Here is a 15542-nt window from a genome sequence, read left to right as displayed (position 1 = left end):
CAACCGTCAGAACGTGTTAGCTATACAATAGGGTCAAACTTCTTCAGTTTACTTACCTTAGTTATATAATTCTCCATGTGAACAACTATTAGCCTTTTCCAGTTCCCAGTTACAAAGTACCTTGAAAATGAACTATAGCTAAAAAGGGGTAGTTACTAATTGTTTTTTATCATCTTACTACAAAATGCAGAGAGAAACCAGTATCATGTTTTACACCTTAATGGAAATATAAATCCTTATATTCATAGAGTCAGTAGGATTTTCTGCAAGCTTTATCTCCATGGCAATGACAGTGCAGTGCAACGTAGTGAAGCTGTAGACAAGGGCTGAAGACAATGGCAGTAAGACAAAAACAAAAAATGAACCCCAGCATGAAGCTTTTAGAAATAGGCAATTATTTGGTTTTACTACGCGAGATAAAAATTTTGTTGTAGCTTTGATAATGATCCAAATACAGATGTTTTCTGCATACTGAATTTCCCCTTCTTCAGTGTTACAAATTCATTTAGTACAAAACTAAAATACTTAGTATACATTTAGTATAAAACTCCAGTACCTAAAGGGTGGCTACAAAGGCAAAGGCTCTCTCTTCAGAAGGAGCCACATGGAGAAGACAAGAGGCAACAAGTACAATTTGCACTAGGAGAGATTTCATCTCAACATAAGAAAAAAATTTTTATGGTGAGAACAATTAACCGCTGGAACAACCTCCCCAGCGATGTGGTAGAGTCCCCATTGCTGGAGGTTTTCAAGACGAGACTGAACAGTGTGCTAGGTAATCTCTAGGCTCCCTTTCCCATGAGAGGTTGGACCAGGTGGTCTTCTGAGGTCCCTTCCAACCTGAGCTATTCTATGATTCTTTGAAAATGGAATAAATGCTACAGTAGCTCTGCCTGTGAACAGTAGTTCATGACACATTGATGTCTGGATTTCAATCTATTCCCAATTATAGTTAATTCAAAATATTCTGCAACACAGCTAAAGAAAACTTGATGTTTAATAGTTCCAGCGTTGTTTACTGCTAGAGGTGAAATTATTGATCGGAGTAAGGCAAAGTGATCTCTTTAAAATATAATCGGATAGAAGACAAATGGATCTTTCATTCACCAGCTGTTTCCCAGTCTAAAATAAATTCCACTTGCATAATTGGTTTTTACCGCTTTACACTACATTTTAAAGTGGGAGGATATCTTAATAGAATTCTGTGTACTTTAATGTCATAATGACTGCAAGCATTACATCACCCAGGATCACTTTAAAAAACACTAGATCTTTCAGAAACTGAACTGGATTAACCAGATTTGCCTGGCCAGACACAGGTTAAATTCGGTTTAAACGGTGACTTTTATTCACAGATTGATTAAATGTAGTTACAAATCACGTTATAAATTTACATAAATCTGGAGTATTTAACGTCACTGTTCTCTCTTAAAAGTTCCAAATATCTAATCTCAAATTGCGAAATTAACCAGTGGCTGCACCAATATCATGATCACCAGTAGGAAAAAAATGCAGAGTCTCATATTCCAAAACAAAGCTTTTAGTTGAAATCTGGAGATTTTTTCAATTTATTTGTCACTAGTCTTAGAAGGGACAACAACTTCACTAAAACAAAAATTACTATCTAAAATTGTATGTAGATATTAGCTAGTAAGGGACAAGGCAGCTTTAATTAAAAAATTCTCCCTGCTTACAGAAAAAAAAATTTAGTCTACTAGGGAGCATTTGGTGCAATATGCTATTGCAGTTCCACTATGGAGACAAACCAGGATAGTTAGATGCCAAGGTTGTATAACAGGCTTCAGATATGTGCTCACTATTAACACAAAGGGAAAAGGCAACCAATTCCTTTGAAAATGTTAGCTCTTTACCGTAATGCAATAGGCATATTTGAAGTTTTGATTTCCAGTTAGATGATCAAAAAAAGTGCAAACAAGCATTTTGCACACATGTCTACTATTGCTTGCTGGCCATAAAAAAAACAAGTCCAAAACCATAACAATAAAGTACCTTATGGTTACTGGAGTAAAGAGCAGCATAGTGGTAACGTTATCCAAAAACGCAGAAAGAATTGCAGCAATGAGGCACAGAAGTGTAATCATGGCCCACACCTTGCCTCTAGAGAATCGATAAGCCTAATAAAACAAATAGAAACAAAATTAAGGGACTAGATCACTCCAGCTTAGTTTTCAAAACATGATAGGTAAAACAACTTCATCGAAGATGAGACAAAAGTCTCCAATATTAATTAATTAATTTAGCAAGACAACACTTCTTGGAAGTGGGCAAACGTTTCCATCATTCCGAGGAAGAAACAAGTCTGAAGAGACCATACTCTGCTATCAGGCACGAAGCGGGGCTGTGGCAGGAGCAGGACTGAGCCCCCAGCTTCTGCCTGCATGCCCAGGTGGGCTAACACTGTTCAGACTTCCCACCCCCTACACAGACTGCGACACCTTTGGGGACACCTTTCCCATCCTCAGAGCAGTACTGCTGGGGCTACACAGTCTGGGCATCTATGTAAGTAGGGGTTGTATTCACCCGTGTTTTGTTTAGGGGTTCTGAGCTCAAAGCAGCCCTCCTTGTCACTTTTGTTTTCTTTTTTTCCACCCTTCTCAAGAAAATTGTGCTTCGCAGCAGGTGAAGGAGTCCCTCACCATGGGTAATATTTGCTTTACAACCAATCTGTCAGAATTACCCTTTTCATGTAATCTTTGATTCTGCTGCTTTGCAAAGGTCTGTGGCCATTTATCATGTGTGATCATAAAGTTAATGATAGTTTCCATGCTTCCTCTCTCCTACTGCCAGGAATAAATACAGATTTCAGTTACAGCAGAACTGCAGTCCTGGGGGAGTCAGTGGAATAACTCAGCTTTATATTGTCCATAGGCTTGTGTACCCTAGTGGGGGCCTTTGCCTTTCTCCTGTAGAAATAGAATTGCTTTAAGGGCTTCCTTTCATCCATAGGAAATTTTTTAAAATTATAAGTTGACCACTGTCATTTCTAATGTGATAAGTATACACTGTCCTAAGAAAGGTTCTTCAAAGGTAGCGCGTGGTGTAACAGATCTGATTAAATACTAACTTGATTAATCCAGTAATAATTAAGAGCACCAAAACAAGCCTACCTTTACTGCACAGTAATCAAAGAATCCAGTCTCTGAAAATATGGCCACCAAAATCATCTACCAAAAGATGAAGAAAAATAATATCTTGCAACTGAATTATCACACAAAACCAAAGCAATGTATTTTGTGATCCTGACAAAAGTCCTTCTTATATGACACAGCTCTGGGAATCTGATCACCTTCATCTTAGGATATCCACTACAGCTGCCAGATATCTTTTGGTAATGCATCATATGGTGAAATTTAGTTCTCAGCATAAACACTCTGTAAATGTCATACTAGTCTGGTTGAATTTTATTTGTAGTGACTAAGTGGGCATCATACATTAAGTACTTAATGTATCTCCCTTATGTCATTAATCAAGAAAAGCCAATAAGTGTGTTTGCTTTCTGCAGTAATGCTCTACAAAGTGCAGAAGATAGCAGCTCCTATAAATACTTGCATTTCCCCACATTTCTAAGAGGTTTCCTGTCCTTCCATCTTTGCTCCTAACAGATTTTTTTGCTTTCTTTTTCTGTGAGGTGGACAAGGGAGTGCGCAGCAGTGTCAGGAAATAAGAAAAGCTCAGAATGGCAACAGATAATTGTAATTTTGTCTCTGTATATTGTATATTTTGAGTCAGAGTTTAATAGAACTTGGACAATTCTTTTTACCATAAATAGCTCTGGGCAAAGTGATTAAAATAATGTGTTATATAATCTAATAAGATCTTTCTCCTCCATTTCTGGTTTGCTTTTTTTGGTTCCAAACATAGCACTGACTAAGACAAAGAAAATCAGTTTTCCAGCAGAGTGTGTCTGAGTAAGGTTTTGAGTAAACAAAATTAACAGGATAAATGAGAGTGATAATACTTGGCACTTAAACAGGTCTTTCCATTTATAGACCTCAAGGATGTTTTTAGTATGTTATCAACACTTTTTTACAGATTTTAAAAAAAAAAAAGAGAAAAGGATCAATGTTTTCAAAAGGCTCCTTCAGAGGTCTGATCATCCTCCTTTTTGATAAATCCTTTAAGGCCCAAATTTTCATCATAATGCATCCCAGTAAAGTACAACTAACAAAATGTTTTAAAGGGAAGCATGTCTATATTGAATGTGATTATTTCAGCACGCTTAGAGCAAAAGATACATTTTAGTTACCATTCCAAACAGCAGCGCCAATGTCTCATAATCAATCCACTCCACCACTTTGACCATACTTGGCCTCTGCAATCAAAAAATACAATTACCAGTGAATGCCATGAAACAGCTAACTTGTGATTAACTATGAAATGTAAACTCAATTGTCGAACCATTTAAATAAGCTATGATGGAAACTAGTAAGTGTTCCCACAAGGTACACAAAAAGAACTCCTTATTATTACTATTATTATTACTGCTGTTATCATCATTACTAATTCAAAGTACTACTGTCATCCTAAGTGGGTCATTATCAAAAGCCTGCATTAGGCTATTGGTTTACCTAGTTGTTCCTTATGTAGCATTACAAAAATAAAAGATAACTGAATGATATGGTACACCCCAGTTTCCTTTTTGGTAAGAGAAAAAAAGCATATCACTTCACCTGTGAACAAACTGGAGGGAATTTAAGGGAACACAGCAATGATGTGGTGACCAGTTGTGAGGAAAACAGAGAAAATCAATCAGAGGTTTCCCTAAGTATCAACTAAGAGCGAGCAGCAGGGGAAAAAAAGGATTGGAAGGTGTAGGCATGAGGTGTAATTATTTAGGGTAGTATAAGGCAGTGTTTTTCCAGTTAGGTTTGCTTGGTAACCTAACATTACTGAAAATAAGAGTGTTAAGGTAACTCTGAATTAAGCTGAAAATGGTTGTACTCAGCTTCCTGCAAATCAGAACAAAATAGCATCAACTGACTTTTTCCTACTCTTCTTGTCTATACCCGAGGCTGACTTGTTTTCACCAAGATGCTTCCCCATCCCAATATCTACCTTACCACCTCTCTCAAAAAAGCACTGCTCTGTCATGTGCCCAATCACAACAAGGCAAACACTGAAATTTATGATACCATACCCAGAAACAAAGTGAGCACTTACAGTTTCATTACTTACCTCCCCAATAGTAGCTAAGGTGGCTAAAGCTGCCAAAGAGCCCAGCATTGCTGCAAGGGTCCTGTGAACAATCTGCAACAAAGGGTAAGAATTGACCAGAGACTCCTCTAAACATCTCCTTCCTATTAAAAAGGAGATGGGAAAATGATAAAAATTCCTGTAGTTTATTCTTTTCTTGGTTTGTTTGAGTTTTTTTTCCTTTATTCCACCCCACTCCCCTTCAAAAAGACCTGACCAGAGAATGGCTGATTACTTTGCCCCGCTAGAGGATCTTATTTAAAAAAAAAAAAAAAAAAAAAAAGCCATGCCTGTGTGAAGCCCTACTAGGAAGTCTCAGGCTCTGATCTCAAGGCAGAGAAGGGACTTCAGCACCAGTTTCTTATATTTGCCAATGGGTGACCCCAGAAGGAAAGCAATTCATCTTCTCTAACTTAAGGATCAAAAAGCCTAGTCCTGTTGGCTTCCCTTCACAGCCCGTGGGAAGAAGACGCGTGCCCAGGAGGTGATCCACCTCATTCTTTAGAGGTGCTTGTTCACCTCAGATGTCTCCAAAGCAATTCCCAAGCAAATAGCTCAGACCTGGGCAGATGAATCCTACACATACATAGACGTACTAGGCTTTGAGTTTCCAGGTCCTGTTGGTGGTCTGGGGGACAAATAGATCTGGCAAGCCTGTGTGCCTACTTCCTGTCTCACACACACAGAGTTTTCTTCCTTCATAAAGTGTTTTTTTACATCAGCATTTTCTCTACAAACTGTTTTGGTTTCAAGAAAGCCATATACTTCAGCTAGAATCTGCTGGACACCTTTGCCGCAGTCTCCTGAGTTCCTCAAAAGCTGCTTTCACGAGTGTATAGACTAACCCAGCCTTGAACGGTGCTTCTCCCCTCACCTCTGATGTTTCTCTAGCATACAAGCAATGAATCTGAAAACAGGATCCAAGCTCCTGACCACAACACAGACATTCATTTCATACTGCAACAATTACTACAGTATACGGACATTTGTCTACACCTGTGTACCTAATGAATAAATTGCACATAAAATTTTCAAGGAGAAAGTATAAAAGCAAGCATGCCCTGAAAATGTGCTTTTTCCTCAAAGTGCTCATTTGTAGTTATTTAATCCACCATGTCTGGAAGATCATAGATTGTGTAAAATAACTCAATTAAAGTAAGAATGTAATTAATGAAAATCACACTACAAAAGATCAAATCTAATTAACAGCATTTACTATTAATGTGTTTAAATATTATTCAGACACAAGTCAGAATTATTTCTGAGAAAGAAATAAGGCAGTCTAGAAATATTTAATTTGCAGCCAATTTCATAAAAAATATTTTACTCATGAGAAAAAATAAGATATGGACATCTCAAGGACCTCCTGTCTGCTTCTAAAGGAAAAGAAAAAAGGAAAGATTTGGCTTTGGTTTTTTTTTCCTTGAATATAAATCTTTAACAGTAATGGAAAACAACTAAGAAATTTACTAAATTCCTAGAAAAATAAATATATAAATTACTAATTTAGGAGTCAAAAGAAAAATCTGTCTCATCCTCCTGTGTTTTTCTTCAAAATACACTGGAGAATAACCTATTCATAGTGATAAAGCAGGAGATCAGACCAAGGTTTTTATGTCCTAATGACCTAAAAGTACATAGCACAGATTACAGCTCCCACCAGCTCCCACAGAAATGTTTGTGATAAGTCACTTTCATCTTTGATTTCCAGTTTCAGAGCATTGATATGAATGCACATGTATGGCCTTTCTGATTCTGCAATGGTGGGGGGCATTCGATAAGACTTGACAGTTCTTGTGAGTCATCCGGCAGTTCCTTCATCCTAGTGATTTTTCAAGAAGGATATACAAAAGTATATCCTGAAGAATGAACAAAGACTGTTCAGGTGCAAAGCTCTATTACGAAAAAACTTGTCAAACATACAATTCTTCATTCCAGCAAACTATCAAGTGGAAGTTATACAGTAAGATAAAGCCTAGAAAGCACACTTATATAAACTTGAAGACATGTAAATATTCAAAAGTTAAGATTTGGGGAGGTTTAGGAAAGAATGGATTACTCTATAATTTTCTTTTCGCATAGAGCATACCCCAAACAAATAATATATTTCTAAAAGCATTTTTAAAAGCTTACAAATGGAGAAATTAAGAGATACAGGTTGTAAGCTGTGACAGTCTTTGAACCACAGTTCCATCTAATGCACACTTGGAGAGCATTATATTGGGTAAAATTCTGTTATTATTCTTTTGGAAAATAGTACGGAGCTGATCCAAACCCTTTTGAAGGCTGAAAGGAGGATGAAAATCATTTCAGGATGAATCAGAGTGTATCAATAGACAGAAGTTCAGGTATAGAATTGAAAGAGGTCAGAAATAAATTAACACAGAGATTAAACCCCAGGAAAGCTGAGAGATTTGGTAGACTTTTGACTCTAAAGACATTTTGACAGATGAAGTGAGAAATCATCTGTACACATCTGATCCTTCTCATGCTTGAGAAAGTGCATACCTTTGTGCATCCTCTAGTAAGCAAAAAAGATTACAACAAAATAACACCGATTCATAACAAGTTTCTCTTTCAAATAGGAATTGCTTATAAGATCACAAATTTGGGTTGGCTACATCAGCCTGACTGGGTAGAGTTTTCATTTTACAAGCTAGGAATGGAAGCAGAAGGAAATGATGGGCCAAAAGTTACTTCAGTAGCAAGGGTGACCGACCTCAGGTAGTAAATCCAGGGTTACAGTCCTAAGCGCTGGTCAATCTAGCCACTCAAAGCAGACTTCTGGAGTCAGAGATAACAGGTTATGGCCTCCTGAAGCAACTTAGAGATTTATTTCCACTTCCACCCTCTTGCACATAAATACCTCCTCACATGCTCCCATCCTCTCTGATCCTTCTCATTCTGTCAAAGCCACATGCCAAAGTGAACACTTATTTTCTTCTCACTCTTATTTCTTTCATCCCACAATTGGATCCCCACATTTCAATGATTCAGTCAGTTTTAGCACGATCCGTAAAATGCACTTATTATAAGAGTTCCTTGCCTCATTTCCTGGAAACATTTCTCAAAAAAATGAGCAATGGGCATTGAGACAAAAGAGACAGAACAGATGAGGAAGATACAAAGCTTTTAGTCTATCAGTTTGCATGCTAGAGCTCCCCACCTCCCAACCCAACTATAAACCCTGAATCTCTTTGCAGAGGGGCATCTTCACCATTAACATTGTCTTTATTTTTGTCTGAAGAATGCCTAGCAGTGCTGACTTAATGAAACAGCAAAGGATGATGCTTGTCTTTTTCAAAGGGACAGTTATCTCAACACAATCTGCTACTGAAAACAATGCAGCCCATATTTCACTCTTTACAATACACAACTTGTTTGTAGAGCTCACTGATACAGGATATCACTAGGCTGAGGGCTGAAAAGATTTCAAAAAAGGGAATGGATATTTACGGAATTTTATATGTCATGAAAACACCCAAAGGTGCAACAATGGAGGCTATTAAAAATAACATCAACAATGTAGGTGCGGTGATAGTAACATCACAGGGTCATGCTATAGAATCATAGAATCAGAATGGTTTGGGTTGGAAGGGACCTTAAAGATCATCTGGTTCCAACCCGCCTGCCATGGGCAGGGACACCTTCCACTAGATGAGGTTGCTCAAAGCCCCATTCAACCTGGTTGATAGGGTCAATTCAGAATGGGCAAAGATTACGAAAAACTTCTATAGTGATTTTATTTCACAACTATCTGTAGAAAGTTTGTCTCATGATTGCCTGCTGCGTGATAAACACAATGGGCTGAATGCTGGTTCTGTATGATAGTTTCCATACTCTTAATTCAGGAGTTAATTTTAAGGTAAGAAATGAAAGCAACCCAAATCATTTACACCACAAGTCTTTGTGCATGATATTAATTGAAAATATACATTGCCAGAGCTATAATGCAAACTGGATTTATACAACCTAGATCTCCTCCAGATTTATATATATATATATATATATTTTTTTATATATATATATTCCAGATTCAATATATTCATTAATGACTTGGATGAGGGAATAGAGTGCACTGTCAGCAAGTTCGCTGATGACAAAAAACTGGGAGGAGTGGCTGACACAATGGAAGGCTGCGCAGCCATTCAGAGAGACCTGGACAGGCTGGAGAGTTGGGTGGGGAGAAACTTAATGAAATATAACAAGGGCAAGTGTAGAGTCCTGCATCTGGGCAAGAACAACCCCATGTACCAGTACAAGTTGGGGGCAGACCTGTTGGAAAGCAGCGTAGGGGAAAGGGACCTGGGGGTCCTAGTGGACAGCAGGATGACCATGAGCCAGCAATGTGCCCTTGTGGCCAAGAAGGCCAATGGCATCCTGGGGTGGATTAGAAGGGGTGTGGTCAGCAGGTCGAGAGAGGTTCTCCTCCCCCTCTACTCTGCCCTGGTGAGGCCGCATCTGGAATATTGTGTCCAGTTGTGGGCCCCTCAGTTCAAGAAGGACAGGGAACTGCTAGAGAGAGTCCAGCGCAGAGCCACGAAGATGATTAAGGGAGTGGAACATCTCCCTTATGAGGAGAGGCTGAGGGAGCTGGGTCTCTTTAGCTTAGAGAAGAGGAGACTGAGGGGTGACCTCATTAATGTTTATAAATATGGAAAGGGCAAGTGTCATGAGGATGGAGCCAGGCTCTTCTCAGTGACATCCCTTGATGGGACAAGGGGCAACAGGTGCAAGCTGGAACACAGGAGGTTCCACTTAAATATGAGGAAAAACTTCTTTACAGTGAGGGTAACTGAACACTGGAACAGGCTGCCCAGAGAGGTTGTGGAGTCTCCTTCTCTGGAGACATTCAAAACCCACCTGGACGCGTTCCTGTGTGATATGGTCTAGGTAATCCTGCTCCGGCAGGGGGATTGGACTAGATGATCTTTCGAGGTCCCTTCCAATCCCTAACATTCTGTGATTCTGTGATTTAAATTTCTTTATCTATCTGAAAGTGCTTTGGAATGTTTGCACAGAGTTCATCAAATCTGTTAGTAGACAGCAATACCATTATTATAAAAATGATTCAAAATTCCAAACACTTTATCTCATACGTAGTGCTCCAGGAAGTAAAACGAAATTATTTATAAGCCAATTGAATGGTGACCTGTATGCTATTTCAGAGCATACATTTCCAAGATGAAGTCCAAGACATACATGTTTCCAAAATGTGCTTCTGAAGATATTTGATAAATGGTATACCATACCAAATATTTTATTTCCATGAGTCCTTCTTTATAAGTGATAAATGGCAGATGAAAGATGACTGTCAGTGACTTTAACGTAAAGCTTCAAATGCAGCCTCAATTCATTTCTTACCCATTTTTCTCCAGTGAAGCCTGTTGTATTAAACTACTTCTTTTACTGAGAAATTAATTTTCATTTGATAGAGTGTCAGCATTGTTACATTTCAACAGGAGGAAGTTATTCCCAAGGCTATATCACATGAGTTTTATGCATTTTCCACCTGCCTCCAGAGTAGCTGAGACCTTGCCTATAAACTCAACAGCCAAATCCCTCTTTATAAAGTCTTTGGTTCAATTATTTATTCTCAGGGGACAAGGAGGGAGAGAAAGGGAGTAAAATTTGGTCTAGGATAGCTTTTTTTCTGACTTTATGTTTTATATCTATTCCTTTTTATGTTTTAATAAAGGTTTATTGTGTTAAAAGGAGAAATCCTCAGTGGTGGAAGAGGTTTTTTTCAAAGACAAAGAGTTTGTTTTTCCTAAGGATATCAAGACCATATTAGCCTGACTGCCTCTGGAAGTGTGTTCCTGAGTCAGATCCCTTGATGGAGATTATCTTATCATTTGCTGTCATGTACTTTATACATTTTGGTGGTCTGCATTGCCGTGGACTATTCCAGCTGTTTTAGCATGATACAGACAAAACTTTAGTCTTTCGTGTTGCACATATTTGATCTACCTACGGTTTGGAAAATTAATGCCGAAGCCTGAAACTGGCATCAGAAGCTGAAATCAAAACTGAAATTTGCAGAAAAGTCATGGTAATTTAGCTAACTAATTTAGGTAATTTTTCCCAACTCTGTTAAGCAACATAACTGAAAATTTGGACTTATGTTAGGAAACAACAAGTGTCACAAAAAGTCTGCAATACTTTGAACTCTGCCCTGCAGTAGATCCAATTCAAAGCTAAACGACATCAAATCCTCAATTCATGAGAATCTGCTTTACTTCTGGCAAATTGCACAATTTGGACAGAATATAAACCAACAGACTAGAAATACAGAATATGATCAGGTATAGATGACATCAGAGCAGCAGAAAAGGAAGGTCAGTGGGGCCAGACATATTTACTTGATTCTCTTCATAGACACATTAAAGAGACCATCTAACAAGTACCAGTTATTGAAGGCACAGCAACCTATCTCCCCTTCAGCTGGTGGTGGCAGCTAAGTCTTTACCTCCTCTCCCTCTTCCCCTCAGTTTGCTCCCTACACAAGTTCTGCAGAGGCAGTTCTGCAGCTTCTTCAGCTGCAGGGCACTCTTCCCAGCACATGGCAACCCCTTACAGGGGATGTGTCTCAACAGCTAGTGCAAAATGAATGATAACAGAAAATTAATTGCCTTTGAATTACTTAGTTAAGCAGTAGCAAGCAAATTCTGTAGGGATTTTAATGAAGCGAAAGGGAGTTGCTTGGCATAGTTTAAAAAGTATGACTTATACTGATGCAGTATTCCGGGACGGACTAAAGCAGCTCTTGAGGCAAGCGCATAGGGTATAGCTGCTGAAAGAGGATGTGCATGAAGGATCTCAAAGTGACTACAAAAAATCAGTGACAGCAAAAACAGCTATTTATATCTTCGTCGGCAGATTAGGACACTATCTGTATGTATTCTATACTCACAGACATGTGAATCATAAAATAAGACTTCACATAGGTTAAATTTTCAGAAAATCTTATTATTAATCTAATTTTTGTAAGTCAAAATGTGTCAAAACTGCATTACTGTATATAAGTATGCCTTGCTTGGGAAAAACAAAACCAAACCAAACAAACCCTGGACCAACAGCACACTCATTTTTACAAGAATTCAGTGGTGATTCAGTATAATAGTACTACCATGTGCATGAAATATGTGCCCAAGATCAGTTAAGAATACAGACTGGAGAGGTCTGTGGTTTTGGAAACATTAACTGCATATTGTAGTATTAACATGCATTCTTATGAATTACACAATAAATGTCTGATCCCTGTAACTCTGTGAAAATAACATTCAATATACATTCAATAAGCTCTTTTTACAAATTCCCAACCCTAAACGACTTAGGTTTTTAAATAGAAACATTAGGTTCTATAGCAAAGTCTGTAACTCCTGAAGAACACCTACACAACCCCAAGGAAAGAAAGCACTGATCTATGACATTCTGCTATAACAGCCATTTTCATTCAGATAGCGTGCCAAATTACTTGTTCTGATTCAATGTCAGTGGAGAAAGTCATGGTATAAACAACCCTGCCTTTAGGGAAAGGCATAGAAGGCAGCAATTTGCCACTTCCTAATGCAAAGTTTCAAAATATAAGATGGCACTACACAAGATGATTATCTTAAATAGAAGGCGGTGAAAAGGAATACTATATGGTATCCAAGACAATTTGATGCCTGTGCTAATTCATTTTTACTCCTATGGTAGCTGACAGAGTAGGTCAGGGTAGGGGTATCTTGGGAGTTTTGTCTAGGAAAGATAGCTCTGAATTTCTGTGATTAAGTAACTGCATTAAGTTTCACCAACTGACATCAGTTCTTTCTATATGTAAACAGCAATGCATGGGGGGCGGAACGGGTTAGGGTGGGAAGAGACACTTAAGGAGGTCAAACTATTTTCTGTTAAAAAATCATCTGATTAATTCATTCTCCTCTTCTTTATAGAAAATCTCTAAATCAATACTGGATTCTGCGAAGGTATTTGTTACTCCATAGCTCTATTAAAGGCTTGGAGTGAATTTGCAATCTTTTCAGTGTCTATGAGCTTTCTTCCTCAGCAACATCACTGCTTGCTGTTTGTAGAGAAGCTAGACATTGAATTAACTGGTTCAAAGTAGCCCTTGTACGATGCAAGGATAAACATATCCTCACTGTATGAGATGAACAGCATTTGTGCAGAAGTTGGCCAGAGGATGCAGAAGAGGATTTATTCCTATATGATGAGGGTTGAAATGACTGCTTGAATTAAGTTGAGTCTGGTTTTGAAATAAACTCCAACCTCAGAATATTGCTAATGAGAACTAGGGATTAAAAGGTATAGCATCATACCTAGTAAATATTTCTATCAGACTCATACAAAAAAAAGAGGAGTCTGTTATATCTATATCATTACAGCCACAGGTGGATGTTTTCCGGCCTTTACCTGCTGGGATGGCTCCAATGTAAGAAAATTACTTTTATACACCTCCAGGAAACACCAGAAGGGTAATATCCAGGAACATCTGATAGTTTGAGAGCCTCTCAGAGCCAGATTTTAAAAGTGAGTCATTGTATTTGTTATGAATATGGGGGGTTTGTCTTAATGTGAAATTGGACAGTGGCACACAGAGATGAATGAGCTGCTGTTCTATAAATCAGGGCCTTGAGTCAGGTCATGTTAATAGAAAGCCGAGCCCTGTGGAAAGACAGGATCGTGATCGTTTTTTTGTACCAAGGCACCTCACTCCTGTGATATTTTAGCTACAAAAAAACATTTGCTATATGACTGAAGTAGAAAGATCTGGTTATGAGCCAGTAAAGGACCAATGCTGATACGTAGAAGATGATAAACCAGACCACTACTGTGGGCTGACATGACCAAAGCCACTGTATATCAGCAGGCTGGCCTGGCAACAAGCTTTCAGTCTTGGTTTTGTGTCCTAAAAGCATCATTTGTGAGGACTGCAAGACCCTCATTGCATTTGCAGTTTCTGAACATTCTCTGAAATTGAAGAAGATGCCACCATCTGTATTTCCACAATTATCTCAGCGTCCTCAAGACTAATGAGACTGTGAATTTCTAGTAAAGAAATTACGTGGAGCAAATCACAGAAGTGAGGAGCAAACCTATTTTACTTACCCTATGTGAATCTTTGTCAGCCTTCTTCTTTTAATATTAGGGTAATATGACCATAAAGAATTACAGCCATGCACTATGAACAACAGTACAGCAAACTGCAGCACTCACATTTCCTTTACAAGGAGCTTTCTAGTCTAGCTGGTAGTTCCTCTGGAGAGTCTTTCATCCCTGACATCTCCTCTCTTTCTCACTCTAGTTTTCTTCTCTGGATTTTTTTTCCTCTTTAGATCATGCGATTGCATCTCCTTCGGAGCTTGCCCCCTACACTCTCTCATGTTTTTTCATTCACTTTTGCCCTTGCTCTTGCTGAAGGAAGACATCATTTGAGGCCCCAAAAGAAGCTGAGTGGTTCTCGTCCCTGTTTGTGTGCATTAGAAGTGTATGTGTGTTCTAGCACCTTGTTAAAATTTTAAGACTTCACGGCTCTCTACCCCTCTGGTTGCTGCAGGCCAGGTAGAAGCTGACCAGCAGCATTCAATTTAGCTAATTTAATGTTCTATTGCCTGTCTCAAACAGAAAGGAAAATAAAATAACCCACGACATACATAGTATGCAAGTCAGGGCGACCCATTTGTGCTTGACAGTCTTTCACAAACTGAACAAAATACAGTTTGAACTTAGTTTTAGAGGCAATGGAAAAAAGAAAATGGACATTTGGAAATTAGTTTTTACACTTAGTGTTGAAAATATGACTCTCATTTCAAAAAATATCGTTCTGCGAAAAAGTAGAGCCTGGGTGACAGCATCTTTTAAAGCAGACAATCATCTCAAGTCCTTAGAATAGCAAGTAGCACCATCCAGTGGCAATTTTTTCCTATTAAGTTCTTAATTAAGGCCAATTTACATACTACAGAAGTACCATAGCACCCAAAAGAAGATATTTTTCGTTAAGGCACACATATACAGAGCAGAGCCAGACTTCTACCAAGACAGATCTAACAATTAGACAGGCAATAGTCCATGTAAAACCAATATTCATGTTGGATTAATAATACAAAACTGTTGCTGTACCGTATCAAGCTGGGATCCAGCTGAGGATTTTGCTAGCTGTTTTACTGTATTTTTTTTTGAATTTAAACTTATCCTGTTCTCATCTCTACAGCAATCTCTGCTTCCTTTACACTTCCTTTGTTGTAGTTAGGGTGGGTAAAAATGACTAGTTTATCTACCTGGTGCTATCTCTGTCCTGTTGGAGCCTCCTCATTGGTGGCAGTGGC

At 38.5% G+C, this 15542-nt stretch overlaps 1 protein-coding gene across 1 annotated transcript in view; it reads right to left on the bottom strand.

The window, feature by feature from the left end:
- OCA2 (OCA2 melanosomal transmembrane protein) overlaps positions 1-15542 on the bottom strand; it is a 184434-nt gene that overhangs the window by 115202 nt on the left and 53690 nt on the right. Inside the window, exons 9-12 of the mRNA XM_068425544.1 lie at positions 5197-5268; positions 4268-4333; positions 3129-3185; positions 2011-2135 (exon numbers count right to left, since the gene is read on the bottom strand). Of these exons, the coding sequence (XP_068281645.1) occupies positions 2011-2135; positions 3129-3185; positions 4268-4333; positions 5197-5268 (320 nt within the window). The remainder of the gene's footprint in view (positions 1-2010; positions 2136-3128; positions 3186-4267; positions 4334-5196; positions 5269-15542) is intronic.

Source organism: Nyctibius grandis, chromosome 2, assembly GCF_013368605.1.
Source record: "Nyctibius grandis isolate bNycGra1 chromosome 2, bNycGra1.pri, whole genome shotgun sequence".
Taxonomy (NCBI): domain Eukaryota; kingdom Metazoa; phylum Chordata; class Aves; order Nyctibiiformes; family Nyctibiidae; genus Nyctibius; species Nyctibius grandis.
Note: the sequence above shows the minus strand (reverse complement) of the source record. Positions and strands in the feature narration are given on the sequence as shown.